General features: G+C 34.9%; 1 protein-coding gene across 11 annotated transcripts in view; it reads right to left on the minus strand.

Annotated features, from left to right (window-relative positions):
• The window catches only part of NBEA (neurobeachin), a 696015-nt gene that overhangs the window by 70720 nt on the left and 608056 nt on the right, over positions 1-17239 (minus strand). For all 11 annotated transcript variants that reach the window (XM_032403205.1, XM_032403204.1, XM_032403196.1 and 8 more), the window contains 2 exons: positions 11264-11404; positions 1452-1571 (listed from right to left, as the gene is read on the minus strand). In XM_032403205.1, the coding sequence (XP_032259096.1) occupies positions 1452-1571; positions 11264-11404 (261 nt within the window). The remainder of the gene's footprint in view (positions 1-1451; positions 1572-11263; positions 11405-17239) is intronic.

A 17239-nucleotide genomic window follows, 5' to 3' on the forward strand; every position in this document is an offset into this window, starting at 1 on the left:
GGATACCACTCCGAATTAAGATATGAATAACCTTAAATATGACAGGAAGCCTTAAAATATAGATAATAATATTTAATTCAAACACAAAATACTTATTGAGTGCTTTTTATGAACACTAGGCTAATTCTAGAAGCCTCTGGACTCCTCATTTTCTGGGTAAATTCTGAGAATGTTACAAAATAAGAAACAGATTCTCTCCCTGATTTCATTGGTAGGGAGTTAGTTTAAATGATGACTCATGGATACTTTAGAGTTTAATTCCTCAGTGAAGTTATAAGGCTGCTAGGAGAAAAGTGTATGCCTTAAGAGTTTAGTATAGTAAGAATGCATGTTAAATTATCTTATTTCCAAATATGAATATGTTATATGCACAAATTAGTATTTATTTATGCAAACTTTGATAGTAACGAACAAAATACATGGAGAAACTACACACTACTTGGATCCATTTTGTTTGTTTTCTGCTTTCAAAAAGAACCGAACAAAGTTATATTCATCCAGTTTTCTTACACTTCAGTAACACTGTAATTGCCTTTAAAAATGTTTGCAATAGATAAACATAAATATGAAAATGATAATTTTGACTTTAATTCACTGCCTTTTGTTGGATTAAGACCCTAAATGGAATAATTCCATTATATTTTTATATTTAACAATATGAGTGGCAGTGATGGGGGAAAAACTGCCTTGAAGAAAGAGGCCTTAGAAAGAAACACATATACCTATGCAGTAACCTGATCAAATCTCATTACCAGAGAAAAAATTGAGAAAAATGAGAGAACAAATGTATGTTATTGCTTTGAATACAACCTTTTTTTAAGAGACAAAAGCCCATATAAATGAATAATAAATATTTGTATTTAACAATAGTTAAATCGTACCAACTGTAGAATTACTCTGCTCTCTGGCTGTTTCTGGGTATTTTGTGTGTGTTGGTTTAGTCTAATGTGTATTGTTGCATGATATCCCCAGGCACACTCAAGTAAAAGCTAAGGCGGTACGGAAAAGCCTACATTTTAAATGGGTCTTGTCATTAATGCTTTATTAATTGCCCCAGGCTACGTAAACCCAAAGCTGGGCAAGCTATAACAATATGACACATTAAGGTCAAATCCAATTCCTGCTGTGTTTTATGGAATGGGCCAAATATTGAGTTAACAGCAGGAAAGGCAATTTATGGCCTTTTTTTTCCATCTCCAGATTATTCGATCTAAATTAGATAGGAATTTTTTGAAATTACAAAAACACCTTAACTGAATAATATAAATGAATTCTGAATCATTTTCTGTGATGCTCAAAATTATTTCCTCTAGTTTCCTTTTAGGTTAGATGTACCACATGATTTTAACATACCATGGAACAAAACTGTCTTATACATCCAATTAAAAAAAAAAATCAAGATTTCAGCATATTTTGAAATTAAATTACTATCAACAAATAAAAGAACCTACCTTTACATCAGAAGTATCTCTTTGACTAGTTCTCCAAGATCTTGCAACCGACGAGAAGGTTCGATCTGGATGGTCAAACTTTCCATCATTTGCATTGAGGAAGAAGGTTGTGAAAGGTTCCTAAGCAAAAAGAGGAAGAAGAATCAGGAATTTGACCCTCCTGAAGGCAGCTGCCTTATTCCTTTGAAACCCTCCTGAGGTAGAAACAGTGAGGAGTCGGGAGGTGCCTAACGGGGCCTGACTGGGCTGGGGAGGCACTGTCGCCCTGTAACCTTGGCAGGCCATTTTGGTTCTTGGGCTTTAGTCTTCTGATACATAAGATGATGGAGTTCTAGTGCTCTATGATTTAATGATGAATGATTCTGCATTATTATCAGTTTGTAACTCAGATGTTCTTTCTCCTAACTAAGGCCACACATAATAACACCGCCATAAGAAAACCACTCCGGCACTGTTCACTGCACTGTGGAATTGGGTAGGGAATGGCCATCTTAGATTACCTATGAAGGTCTATTAAAGTACTTGTACCATATCACGGTCTGATGATCTTTTTAAAATGCAAAGTTCTGCTTAAAATCTTCCAGTAGCTCTTTAGAGCTCTTTGGAGAAGGTCTAAATTACTCAATTTGTCTTAAAAGATCCCGAATGATCTGGAAACTTACCTGTCACCTTCCCTTCTTCACATTCTAAGGTCATGCCACGCGGCTTTCACTTCCTGTCATTTGTAGGGGATGTTCCCTCTGCCTGGTACCAATTTATCCCTTCCCCTCACCATCCTTACTTGGCTAAGTTCTTTCTATCCTTTATGTCACAGCCGAGATGTCACTTTTCTCCTGAAAGATTTTTCTTGATTTGCCAAGCTCTCCAGTATGTTCAAATACAACCTATATTTTCTAAATACGTCACTGAAACACTTGTCACACTGTTTTGTAAGTGATTTGTAACTTGTCTATCTCTCCCCCCCCCAACCCCATAGAAACAGATTCCATCATCTATCATGTTCACTGTTTTATCTCCAACACTTAGAATAATACCTGGTACACAGAAGTTGCTCCATGTATAATTTGGCAAAGAAATAAATGAAATACTGTGCAAATGAGACTAGATACACTACAGTCCTTTCAGTATTCTGTCACTGTCACCTCGCAGAAACACAGTATTTGCCACCCAGTACATGTTCCCATAGCAGGAAACCTGAGAATGACTATCACATGGTCCTAATGTGTTTAATTTTAATGCTTCTTGTATACTTTTTATGTTGGGAGAGAGGCATTATTTCTGATGTCATTAAATTCACTTCTGAATGACATTCATTCTTACCAAGGATTTCTTACTTAACCACAAGTATAACACAGATGAATATCTATATCTTTTTCCATGGTTTTAATTCTCTCTTAAGTCTAGGATGAATGACATGTCACCTCTAGGTTCAATAATGCTAAGAAATTGACATGACTTTTTCCTGAACAGTTATTTTTCTTTAATATATAATCCCTATTAATTCTTTTATTATCTATAAAACATTATGGGGCCCCTTTGAACTTTTCTTGTTGTCATTGGTCGTAAGGGCCAGCTGTTGGGCAACAGCTACAACCATTCATCTTCCTCAGTCTCTTCCTGAAATTTAGTGTGGCTGGATGTCATCAATGTTATGAGTTTGTAACAGATCCACCGATTTTTCATGATCAGTATCGGATGACAGTAAAGTATGATTAAAAGATAGGAAGAAGAATGATATAACAATATATAGAGAAGGGCTGTATTATTGATTCACCTGAAAATCAGATCTGCATCCAGGAAGCCCATATTGCTGTTTAAGATTTTAAGTGACATGAAAGACAGACAGATGTCACCGAAATTAAGTTAGGAAGAAAAATTTTACGAGATGTCCTTCACTAGTTAATTTGCTTTGCAGATTTTTAGCTCACTAATGAACATTAGGTAATTAATGCGGCATATCCTATCACTGAGTTAGTGCAAGTGGGGATAAAAACAATTCTAGAAGTAGCAAATGGCAAACTGAATGAAATATGACAGATGTAAGTTGGAATCTTGGTGGAACAAGCCATTGACTTCTTTTAGGCAAGTTATTTAACCTTAAGTAGCTGTGTTAAGTAACCGCTTCAGGTCCTTCATCTATGTTAATTGGGAAGGACAACACCTCAGGGATAATTACGGGAATTAAATACAATTAAATAATATTGAGAAAGCTTGAAGTGTCTCACCTGACACAGTTATAAAAATGACTACAGCTTTATGCAGTGTGTCAAGTCTTCATTGCTGGGCTGGGCTTCATGTGAAGCCAGACTGACAACCTGACCAGACTCTTACTGCCTTGGGGTCTCATCCATCTCTGTACCCCTAGCACTAAGTACCATGCTTGGCTCACAGTCAGTGTTTAATAAATGTTTCCTGAATGCACCTAAACATACAGGTACTGTTGGGAGATTAGGTGTGGCTGGGTAAGAGTAAGATAGTTTTTGTCAGTTCTTAACTACTCATTTGACCAAAAAGTTGTAACTTCAGAATCCACTTCTTCATTGCTCTAGGATGCCGATGTCAGGTGTTTTTTTTCTTTTTCTTTTTCTTTTTTTCTCTCTCTCTCTGCAAGTCATAGGCAGAGATTAATTTAGAAGGATCGCACTTGTCTCTATGATTTTTAACCTATTACACAGATGTGAGTGAAGCCCCATTTATACATCAAAGCCTTACTTTTTTTTTTTTATCATCAGCCACTAAAAGCTGATCTATCTCTATCCTGACCTAAATTATAAAATCCTTCCTGGTTTTCAAACCTTAACAAAGACATGCCAAAAATAGCACAGATGGGCACAGTAAAAAGAAATCTGAAATTAAAGAATTGCTTTTATTTCTGGTCATGAAGTTTATGAAACTGGTGGCACCCAAAAGCAGAGAATACGGAAGAATTCCACATTTCACAGTTTTAAGTAGCTTTTAAAAAGATCTGATTAACAACTGTTTTAAGGTCACATACTACATTACAGACATATATTCTCATTATTCCTGAAGGCCTCCAGCTGCGACAGTGGTAGAGAACGAATAGAAATTGATAACCTATTTGTTTCTAAGTGAGTATTGATCTTTCAAGCTCTGATTACCGTGGAGATTACCTTTTTCCATGTGTTTCCTTATTAACTTCAAGGCACAGTGGAAGGCTTTTCTTTTTTCATTTGACTCATGCCCGACTAACAGAGAGGACTGTTACATTAAGCTTAAAAAACTTCTGTATTTTTTTACTTAACATATGCTGACTGAACCATTTTCTATGTGTACGTTACCATATTAGATAATTTATCATCCTATTAGAAAAACTTTCGGTTCGGAAGATGTACAAATGAAAACATATTAAGCAGAAATTTCAGAAATTAAAATGTGGGCATTTGTTGGATTTTACGTGCTTCCTGTTAGATCCTACGATATGAATGGCTGATGGCAGACCTCCTTCTCCTAATTACATCTATCCTAAGGTCACTTTGTATCTTCCAACCCTGTCTTAGTACTAGAAAACCAAACTAACCAGGCCCGCACTGGGTAGTTGTACCTGTCCTACTGAATTCTATCACAACCCTTATCCCCTACGAGGACACTAACAACTTTTCCTGCCTTTCAATGACTACAGACCAGTTAACTCCATCCTGGGCAATCTACCCTCCTTCCCCTGCCCCTCTTCTCTTCACTCAACCCCTTTTGTCTTCTGTCTTCTATGATATTTGCTCAGTAATATCATAAGAATCTTTTCTTAAGTCCCTCTCTGCTGTACTTTTCTTCTTTGCCTTCTTTTCATTTGAAACAAACCCCATTTGTGGGGAATAGGCAGTGCTTGGAACATAACTCTATCAAAGAAAAGGTGTGTATCTTGAAGTGATATGAAGCATAATAAAGATCAAAGGGAAGGGAACAAAGACAACTGGGCACCTTTTCTGTGCTCAGCACTGTATTACTGAAATCAGTAACTCCCATCCTTGTGATTATCCTTCAGAGTAGGTATAATTATTCCTGTTTTACATCTGAGAAAATTCAGGGTCACATTCTAGGAAATGGAGGAGCCATTATTTGTATTGTGCATTGTCTAACTCCAGAAGTTTGTTTTCTCCCATTCCTTTTGAAGGAATCCAGAAGTATCTTTTAGAATCTTCAAAAAGTCCTTTTAATTAACCTATATACCTATTATAAACCAGGCTTTTGGTTAAAAATTCCTTATCTGTATGGAGATTCTTCAAAAAATTAAGAAAAGAATTACCATATAACCCAGCTCTTCCATTTCTGGGTATTTATCCAAAGAATACAAAAAGACTAATTTGAAAAGATACATGTACCCCTATGTTCATTGTAGCATTATTTACAATAACCAAGATATGGAAACAACTTAAGTGTCCACTGATAGATGAATGGATAAAGACGTTGTGGAGAATTTATACAGAGGACTACTACTTGGCTATAAAAAAGAATGAAATCTTGCCATTTGTAATAGTACGGATGGAACTTGAGTGTATTATATGCTCAGCAAAATAAATCAGATAAAGACAGATATTGCATGATTTCACTCATGTGGAATCTAAAAAAAACCCCACACAAATAAACAAACAAAATAAAACAAAACAAATTCGTAGATACAAAGAATAGACTAGTGGTTACCAGAGGAGAAGGGGTTTGGACAGTGGGTGAAGTGGATGAAGAGGGCAACTGTATGGTGATGAATGGTAACTAGACTTGGGGTGGTGATCACTTTGTAATGAATACAGATGTCAAATTATAAAGCTGTATACCTGAAACTTATATAATAATAGAAAAATAATGAAAAAACAAAATTCCTCATCTTCCTCTAAGTAAATCTGCATTGTCCCTTAAGCATCAGTATTCAAGACAAACATGACAACACTATTTTATTCAGTAGCATTATCTTTGGGCTTTAATTACAATACCTGTAAAAGTGTCTCTACTATTTTTTCCACTACAAATACATACTTTTAAAGATATAGGCTCTTGGGTAGGCTTTCCAAAAAACCCATAATTTATTTTTAAAAGTCCCAAATTCCAAATAACTGATTTATAAATGAACTTTTGTTGCATGACCTATTTAACTTCCTTAAAGATTATGATTAAATGTTTGACAAACGAGTTTTGAATAGTTAGGTGGAATATAGTGAATTTAGAGGGTGGATATGTCGCTGAGGGATGTAAAGGTCAGAGGGTAAGATTTAATTACTTCTGTGTGTATGTTATATGCTGTATGTTCAGGGTAAGATTTAAAGTAAAAACATTCCAAGTAAAATGTGCCTTTTATACGAGTTAATATCTGAAGAAACTCCAAACTCCACTTTAATAGTTCATTCATCATTTGCCCAATGGCAGCTATCAAGGAACCAGCCTTTTCAGGGTCTTGTAATTCAGACAAGTGATTTCACTGGTAGTTTGTCTAAAATAGTATTTTTAATTTAAAGAAATGAGGTATGTGGTTGATTAGCATTTTAAAGCAGTTATCATCATTGTTATACTACGCATATTGATTGAAACTAATAATGAGTTTAATGACTTTGGGTCCAAAAGACTTGAAAGGTAAAGGGCAAATACTCTGTATTTTGTTTTTATGAACAAATTCTTAGTGACATGAATTTTAATGCATTTTCTACTTCATAAACTCCATGGGATGGGAGGGAGGAAATCACAATTCCCTGGACCATTACGTTAGACACTTGGTAAGCTATTAGACCGGGATACTTTCTATTTATAACAGCACGGCATAAGATGTGTTGGCTAAATGAGTCCCCATAAAAGCAATCCTGTAGATCTGTTCTGTCCAATACAGTAGCCATTTGCCACACGTGACTATGGAGTACCTGAGGTATGGCTCCTTCACAATGAATGTGCTGTAAATATAAAAATACATTCTGGATTTCAAAGACTTAGAAACAAAAACGAGTAGAATATATCTTCAAAATTTTTTATATTGGTTATGTGTTGAAAGCATAACATTTGAATATACTGGGTTAACAAATGTGTTTATTAAAGTTAATTCCACCTGTTTCTTTTTACTCTTAAATGTGGCTACTAGAAATTTTAAATTACGTAAGTGGCTTGCATTATATTTCTATTGTACAGCACTGTTATAGATAATACTGAAAGAGGATTTATAGAATAAATATGCACAGAATTTCTGCCATACTCTTGTACAGATTCAAATTTGTACTCCATTTCACTGGAATAATAAATCAACTTAAGGATGAATTATGATTTATGATTTGAGAAAGTATTTAGCTTTATTAGGGATACAAGAGTCTTAAGTTAAATCAAGCTGTTGATAGCAAGTATTTTTTTTTTACAGATTTATTTATTTATTTTTGAGAGTGTGCATGTGCAACGCGCATGTGCAAGTGGGGGGAGGGGCAGTGGGAGAGGGAGAGAGAATCCTCAAGCAGACTGCCTGCTGAGCAAGGAGCCTGAGACGAGGCTCAAATCCAGGACACCAAGATCATGACCTGAGCCAAAACTAAGATTCAGATGCTTAACTGACTGAGCTACCCAGGTGCCCTAATAGCAAGTATTTTTATGGACTCACATAAATAAGTCATAAATCTGACTTCAGACGAATTTGATTACATACAACTATTGAATACCAATTTATATATTTTAAAATACTATCATATATATACTCTCAATTAATTCTCAAACAGTCCAGTTTTATGATAATGTTCTTTCTGAAATGATTTTTTCTTTTAATCACCAATAGAAGAGGTGTCTTCCTCTCCCCATGGCAGTGGCTCACTACAGCAATGACTGTCCTTGATGGAACCCAAGGTGATGTGAAAAGGCCTCCCAGGATGAATATCTCTGGCTTCAATGCTTTCTAAAAATTTCCTTCTGTAACAGTTTTGGAAGTCCCTTTGAGCGTGAACTCTATGAAGCCAGATAGACCGTGCTGCTTAGGAAGTAAATCTCAAGGGCCGCTTAATCCTGGGTGTGTCTTTTCTTGTCCTGTAGAGTGAATTCTGGGCAGCAAACATAACTTGAACTTTACTGACACACTATTTCTCTAGGTTTTTTTTTTTTTTAACCCCCTTTGCTAATTTTGTTGTTATAACATTTATACCATGCACAGCGAATCAGTCATTTCCCATTGGTGGTGGTAATGACCGAGAATTTGGTTTTATGATCTCACCATTTGGTGATCAGATAATTTATTAGTCTTTTTGTTTTCTTGTCTGCCTATTTGTGAGCCCAAATCAAATAAGAACATATTTTATGTCCATTGTAAAGGACACCAGCTCCTTGAGATCTTGAATGGTAATTTTTTGTGTTTCTGTGTTTCGTTTTGACCTGTGGCTGATACTATAGGATAGAAGCTATAAGTTCTCAATATACCTGTGTGTCTGTAATTCAGAAAAGCCTTTAACTCCTGTGTGAGTGTGAATTATTTTCCTACATCTGGAGAGTATTAAAAAATTATTACAACCCATAAACTAAAGTGCTCTGTTCTGGTTGGTTTATAGGGGTAACTGGGCACCTATTTAAATCTTATATGCTTCAAAAATTAACAGAAAATAAATAGAAATTCTCAGTCTTTAAAAGTGCTAGAGTTAAAAAAATTTCTTAAGAAACATTAGCTCAGAAACATTTTTATAAAAGAATCCAGGTTCATGTAATTAAGGTGAATCTTTGGACAAATCAGACTAGTAACTTTGGTCTAAAAAAGAAAGTTTTATGTATTTTCCTTTAGTTTATAATTACAGAGTTTATTTTTTAAATAAGATTTGGGTTTATTTTCTCATAGGCTAGTTAAATCTAAACTTTTTAAAACTACTTATACTGCTTTAAGATTATAAAAATACAAAATCTCTGTTCAGTTAAACTGAATCATAACTCTGACAAATCTTTTATTGTAATAACAGTAATTGTTTGTAGCATATTACTTATCAGCGATTTACAAGTTACTTAAAAGATACTCATACTGTATTTGTTATAAGTTCAATTTGTCCCCATAAGAGAGAGAATGTTTGAGAAGGACCTCCAAACTAAAGCTGTCATTTAGGTAGAGGAAAAAAAATCTTTGAAAATATAAGATGTGGTCCCATGTACACACATTTTCATGTCCTCTACCAATGTGTTTCTGAGGCCAGTCAGCCTCATGAAACAGAGTGGTCTAAGGTATATTTTGGTAAGGGGAGAAGACATTATTGATGGTATTGATTTACAGATTTGGTTTAACATTCTTCAGTTGCTTATAGAAAAAAAAAATTTCAGACCATCTGATTCCAGTAACTGCTCTTAACTAGACTGGATTGAAGAAGGCAAGACTTAAGACTAAAGGCAAGAAGATTTGTTAAGGGCTTCTGCAATAATCTAGATGAGAAATAATGGGAACCTAAACTAAGGAAATGCCAGAGTTAATAGAGCAAGGAGACAGATTGCAGAGATACTTAGTTGGAAGAACCTAGCTGATGTGATGTCTGATTGGATGTAACAGGCTGGTAAAATAGAGAAAATATCTAGATCAGGTAACTGGGTGAGTGATCACACCATTTATTTAGATAGGAAATGCAGGAAGCACCACCACAGGTTTGTGAGGGAGATGAGGAGTTCATTTTTGGAAATGGTGTACATGGTGTTCATGTAGAAATATCCAGTAGGCACTTGGAAATAAAAGCCGGGAGCCCAAGAAAAACACTTGCAATGAAGACAGAAGCTGGAAGGCATCAGCTTATCATTGAACGGCCTAGCCCAGATAAAGTATACAGAAAAATCCTGGGGAACACAAACATCGAGAAAAAAAATTCTGAGCATGAGACTGGGTAGGGCAGTTAGGATGATAGGAAGTAAAACAAGAGAGGATATTGTCTGAGGAGTCATGAGAGGGAGGAATTTCTTTTTTTTTAAGACTTTATTTATTTATTTGAGAGAGAAAGAGAGAAAGAGAGAGCACAAGCAGGGGGAGAGGGAGAGGGAGAAGCAGGCTCCCCACTGAGCAAGGAGCCCGATGCGGGACTCAATCCTAGGACTCCGGGATCATGACCTGAGCCGAGGGCAGACGCTTAACCTATTGAGCCACCAAAGCACCCCGAGAGGGAAGAATTTCAAGAAGGAGAAAGTGAGCGATGGTGCCAAATGCTTCAGATACATCATGGTAAGAAATGGGAAGTTCTAGCCCCATAACTTGTGACTTCTGCAAAAACAATTCAGTAAAGGGGTGGGTGTGGAAACTAAATCAGCCAGGCTAAAGACTGAATGGGAGGTGATAAAGCAGAGAGAAGCACAGGACATGTGCACTTCAGTGGAGGCTGTGCTTACATGTGACTATGAAGGGAGAGAACTGGAAAGTAACTGCAGTGCTGGTTGGGGCGCAAGGAGGCTTGTGTGTGTGCGTATGTGTACAGGTATGTGTGTACATATGGATGTGTGTATGTATTTGAAAGATCAGAGAGACTTGAATGTGTTGGGAGAAAGAGAAAGAAACAGAAAGAAGCCTTCAAAACATTTAGAAACTGTTCTAAATTTGTCCTGCCCAAGAAGCAAGATTGAGAGGGCCAAGGGAGAGAGCCAGCTTGCAACCAGCAGTGAACAAAAGAAACAGTGGACATTATGGATGCACTCCAAGAGTCTGGTTCCTTTTATAACTGGTTTAGGCTTAAGAAGCGCACAATAATCTATCTTCCTAACCCGATTTTGTAAATGAGAAAACCCATTTTAAAAAAAGGATTCAGGTTTTGCTAGAGTTTGAAATCTCGTTTCTATTTCACTGGCCTCTAATCTTTGTTTAAAACAAATAACAAGTATAGTAACTTAATGAAGATACTCACAATTCGAACAAGCCAGGATAAGGTAGATGTTGCTGTTGAGTAATGCGTATTATAATGGTAGGGGGGGCTTTGATCATCTTCCCACGTCTCATAACGCTCTGCGTAAAATACAGCTCTCTTTGGGTTCAAAGCACCGATTGGCTGTTAAGAAGTGAAAAGAAGCATTTCACTTAATACAGTTATATTAAACATTCTATATTATAACTCTTTATGCTGAAAGTATTTACCATTAATTCATTTTAACCATAGAGCATAAATAATTTTGTATTACATTTTATCAAATTTGATTTTAATATTAATTATGGATCCTTACACTTGCTAAAAATCTCTCAGGAACATGATTTATATATGCGAAGTTTCTGGATTTTACCAAAAGTTTCAGTAAACTGGATTACTAGGAATGATCCAGTTTAAACTGTCAAGGCGAAACCAAGACTTTTAATGTCATTTTCCTTCCTACTTAGTAATAACCATAATGAACATTTAGCTTGATCACAAGAAATCCAATGAGGAGAAGGTGAAGCAGTTGACCATGTGACAACCATATTAGAGAAAACCTTGTCTTAGTAAGACAAGAGGGTCACCCAGAGTGAGAAAGATAATAATCACCCATATGGAAACCCTGTTGGAATGCTGGTTCCATTCTGTTATTATACAAATGGTGCATACAGTTTCTTTATTAAGTAAAACTACAAACCTAAGTCTGATGAAAATAATCCAGACAATTCCGAGTCCCTAGAAAGCATTGTGTAAGGCCACCAAGACCTTTCCTATCATCCCAGTGATGATGTTAGTCCTAGAGTGGAGCACACAGTAAAATGCTCAGGATACAATATACATACTTTTTTTTCCCCCAACAAAGCATGTGTTAATTGGATCATTGCCTCAAACTTCTTAGCACACCTAATCATTAAAAGAATTTCTAGCATATAGTCCTTATGATTTCAAATAATAAACTGTTTTAGCTTTAGTTTCTGTCTGATTTTGGTTTATGAGACACGGAGTCCATTCTCATGATTCCTAGTAGCTACATTATTTTGCTTTAGGATGCATACTATTATATATAAATATTTATGGAGAAAACAAAAGATGAATACTAAGTATAATATAGAACTCCTTTATTCAAAATTTAGTATTACTAGTTAACTATGAAGTTCCCCCCAGGGCTTAATTTTAACAAGAGAAGTAGTAGAAAATGAGTGTTTCAATGGGACAAGTAATGTTACACAAGAGAGAAAGATTCATTTATAAATTGTTTGGAAGCTTTTTCTTTTGGTTCCATGGGACTAATTCAAATAACACAATGATGTCAGCAGTTAAAAGTCTGTTAGAATTTCCATAAAAAACTCTTATTTGCAAGGGCTCTTATCCTTAATATTATTTGTAAACTATGCTCATTTTTCTTTAACTTAATTATGACTTAACAAAGACTAAACAATTTAATTATTTTTTAAAATTTTTGAAAACTTTGTTTTAATTTAACTATTTAAAAAATGTTGAAGAACTTTGGTTTTAAACATATTTTTTAAATATTCTAAGGCTTACATTTTATTCTGTGTTAAATTTCACTGTTCATCTCTCAAATCTTTTTACACAGATATTAAAAGGCAATGTAATTTCATTAAATGTCACATAGAATATTAATAATATTTAAAACAAATATATCATTTTTTTTTTTTTTTTGGTAAAAGGGTACTTACTATAGTGGAATGAATGTGAGCTGTTACTGAATTGGGATAGTTTTTGATTTCAGATAGCCTACATATTTTATGCTTGTCTAGATGTGCAGACATCTGTTTTTTTACCTCAATATTAAAAGACTATTCTTTCAAAGCATTTAAAATGTTTAATACTTTGTCCTCTCTTGAATAGGCTAACGGATCTTTCACATGCATAAAATGGCTGCACAATCCGTAAGGACTGACCTTATCTGAGATTTTGTTTGTTCTGCAAGACCACACAAAACATTCTTGAAAAAGGAACAAGGCCCTTCCTCTAATCTTTTCCAGCCTTCTCCCCAACTACTGGAAAAGGGATAAAATAAATATTTGCTCTTTTTATTTTACTCAAGTTTCATCAAAGTCATTGTTTTGGAGTGTCTGACAGAATAATACTTTGTAGGAAACAGGTGCAGAGTATTGAAAGTATGTACGTGCCTCCATTCGTAACTTCTTAAAATGAATTTCCAATTGTGAATTTTTATCGAATGCATTTAGAAATGAATTTTATATAACCAAATGTATATGATCTAGTTTGTACTTACTATTTTTCTATTATTTTGCTCTAGTAATCAGGAAGCAATAAATCATCTGAAGGGAAAATGCTTGAAAATGTCTGGGAAACAAAAATTTCATCACAGATGATATTTTCTTATGGGATCCAAACGTATAATGTCTATTTATCTGCCTATCTGTCTAACTGTCCATCTATCATCTACCTACCTATAATGATCTACTTACCTATGTATAATCTGATACGGTTGTGTTTGTTATCCTTTTAAAATCTGAGCAAATAATGCAACGTCAAAGCCATTTGGATTTAGCAAATGAATAAGGTAGGAAATCTGGTGAAACAGTAAAACTCTACTTAATAAAACATATAAGCTTATTTTGTAATCTCTTTCCATTTTTATCATAATTACCATAGTAATTATTACCAGTTTCCTTTTCTCTCAAACAGTAGGCTTTTAGAAACAGCCACCTCTATGCTTTTTAAGTGTTTCTACATGAAAAGGTTTAAGTGAAAGTTTAGAACTTGCTATTAGATGTATTATGATTTTGTTCTTGTCAGTTTGTATGCCATAACTTGGCATTGTAACAGATAAGAGAAAATGATGCAGATAACAATGAAAAATTAAAAATAAAAATTCCACCTCTGTAGCACTTTATTATTTTTATTATATATATTTTATATATTCATATTATATATTTATTATTTATATATAAACTTATATATATAAATATAAATATTTATATATTTATTATTATTATATTATTATTATTATCATTTTCTAAAACTGCTATAAAGCCTACATGGCTTGCAAAAGAACTATTTTCAATATAAAATTGGGGGAAAATCATACGTGTAACATTACCACGTCTACATAAAACAATTGAATTTACTGAAAAACTGGTGTTGAGGATTTTCTCTACTCTATCACTCAATTTCCCCTGTTTGAATATTAAGGAGAGAAATTTGTCTCAGTCTTAAATACCACAAAAAGCTTTGTTTTCCTGAAAAAAAAACAAAAACAAAAAAACAAACACACACCTGTGACTTTATGATATGGAACAAAAATCCTGACAGATACTCATGGAGATTTACTCATGAAAGGCTCTGAGAAATATTATTATAAACAGAATTGGTTAATCTTGTTCACTCCAGTGTTTACTATTGATTTCTTTTTACTAGAACCTCATCTTTCTTTTTTGTTTTCATAATAACTATTAATAAAGCAATAGAACTAGAGCTCTTTGAAAAGTTCTGGTTAGAATCCTTATGGCATGCATTTCTGAGTGTGAACTTTTTCTTTGGTTACATTTTCCTATTTTCTTTCCTTTTCTGTTCTCTTAGCCTTGATTGATCGACACCTTTCTCTTTTATGAAACCTTACAAGTTTTATCAAGTGCATTTTATGGGATAGATGTATAAATTAAATAAGAGAGGTGAAAATGAACAATAAAGATAATTTAAATAAAAAATACTAATTGGGTAAATGGTACTTCAGGAAGCATTTGAAGAACTTTAGAGAATGTGAAAGTCTGGGCACACAGCTGGATTGTTTTGAATGAATAAATTAAAAAATAAAAAATAAATGTGGGTTGACTTGAGGTGCAGTCAATGCCATTAAAATAGATTATAATTTTTAAGAGTAAAAAAGGTTTTCAAGAGGAATCAGAGGTCCAATTAAAGTAATATTAATAAAACTGAATTCTGGTATTTCAAAAAAAACTTGAAAATGCTCATGTTCATGGTATTAGGATTCTACTTATATATATAAAATATTTTTGAGCTCACTATTGCTAGTGCTCCCTGCTGCAAATGCTAATGGTACTATATATTTATATAAGATATTGTTTTCACATCCATTTTCTAGATTGATTTTCATAAGTCTTGAGGTGGGCAAGACATTCATTCTGAACCTAATTTCATGAGGAGGAAACAGGTACGTGGGTCTCTACGCTTTCCACAACACTGAGATGCCATTTCATGGCTAAATAGGAAATTCTGATCTTGATGTCTATAACTGCCTACTTAATTCCTAAACCATCACAGTTCTTCAGAAATGGAATGCACCCTACAGGCCTACAAGTCCAACTCTGTCACATTATAGATGAGGACAATGAAGAAACGTCCAATCAAGATTGCATTAGTCTGAGAAAGACATGTATCATATGATGTCACTGATATGAGGAATTCTTAATCTCAGGAAACAAACTGAAGGTTGCTGGAGTGGTGGGTGGTGGGAGGGATGGGGTGGCTGGGTGATAGACACTGGGGAGGGTATGTGCTATGGTGAGCGCTGTGAATTGTGTAAGACTGTTGAATCACAGACCTGTACCTCTGAAACAAATAATACATTATATGTTAAAAAAAAAAAAAAGATAGCAGGAAGGGAAAAATGAAGGGGGGAAATTGGAGGGGGAGAAGAACCATGAGAGTCTATGGACTCCGAGAAACAAACTGAGGGTTCTAGAGAGGAGGGGGGTGGGGAGGATGGGTTAGCCTGGTGATGGGTATTGAGGAGGGCACGTTCTGCATGGAGCGCTGTGTGTTATATGCAAACAATGAATCATGGAACACTACATCAAAAACTAATGATGTAATGTACGGTGATTAACATAACATAAAAAAATGTTTAAAAAAAAAAAAAGACTGCACTAGTCAGAGGCCATACATTTTACAGAACCAGCTGAAGCTCTGTGCCAGATACAGCTGGAAGTGGGATACAGCTGATTGATCTGTTTGGCTTCTAGGTATTGCTTTTGTTATCTCAGTTCTCTCAACACATCTGAGCTTCTAACATATCGAAGTTATCTTGTTATCTTTCAGTATAATAACCAAGGGCTTGGGAATCCTGAGAAGAGGCTTCAAGGATTCTTGTCTTTTCATTTTTTTCAGTTATGAGCTATATATCATCAGTCTTAAAATTCTCAGTTAGGACAACATAGAAATCGTACCTACACATGCTTCTGTGCTCAAGGAAATTCCCTGCCTCTCTTCTTATCTGACCAGGGAATTTCAATGCATTCTTCCCGAAGCAGCTCCAATTTCATCTGTGAAGGCCTATATGACACTCTCTGGTAATAGGCAAGTGTGTAACTTTTTTTACCCCATAAGTTAGCCTTTCAAGGCAATGGCTTTTACTCATTTCTATGTTCACAGCACCTGATACACTACTTGGCTCTTTTTAGGTACGTAATAAATGCTGAATGAATGAAAACTGATTGATCTGATGATATAAGATTGATTGATTGATTGATTTCTTGGGGCAGGGTGGGCAGAGGGAAAAGGAGAGAGAGAATCTCAAGCAGGCTCCACACCCAGCGCTGAGCTTGAGATCATGACCTGAGCCAAAATCAAGAGTTGGATACTTAACTGACTGAGCCACCTAGGTGCCCCTGATTATATAACATTTAAATTTCCATATGGAAACTTCAGACAAAAATTTTAGGCAAAATCAAAAGACAAATAACAAAGTGAAAAGTATTTATAGCACATATGATAAAGGGCTAGTTTCCTTAAAAAGTGAGCTCTTACAAATCAGTAAGAAACTAATGAATAATCTAGTTGAATAAATGAGCAAATGAGATGAACAAGCAATTTACAGAAGCAAATTTTCAATATATGTAGGAAAAACAGTGCCAGCTCATCCAATATAATATTGTTCAGCATACATTACTCCTTCTTCCTTTATGAACCACTCCTTCCCTACTCTTGGAATACCCGGTTCAGGTGGGCTGACTCCATTATCTG

Source organism: Phoca vitulina, unplaced genomic scaffold (assembly GCF_004348235.1).
Source record: "Phoca vitulina isolate PV1807 unplaced genomic scaffold, GSC_HSeal_1.0 scaffold5, whole genome shotgun sequence".
NCBI classification, from domain to species: Eukaryota; Metazoa; Chordata; class Mammalia; order Carnivora; family Phocidae; genus Phoca; species Phoca vitulina.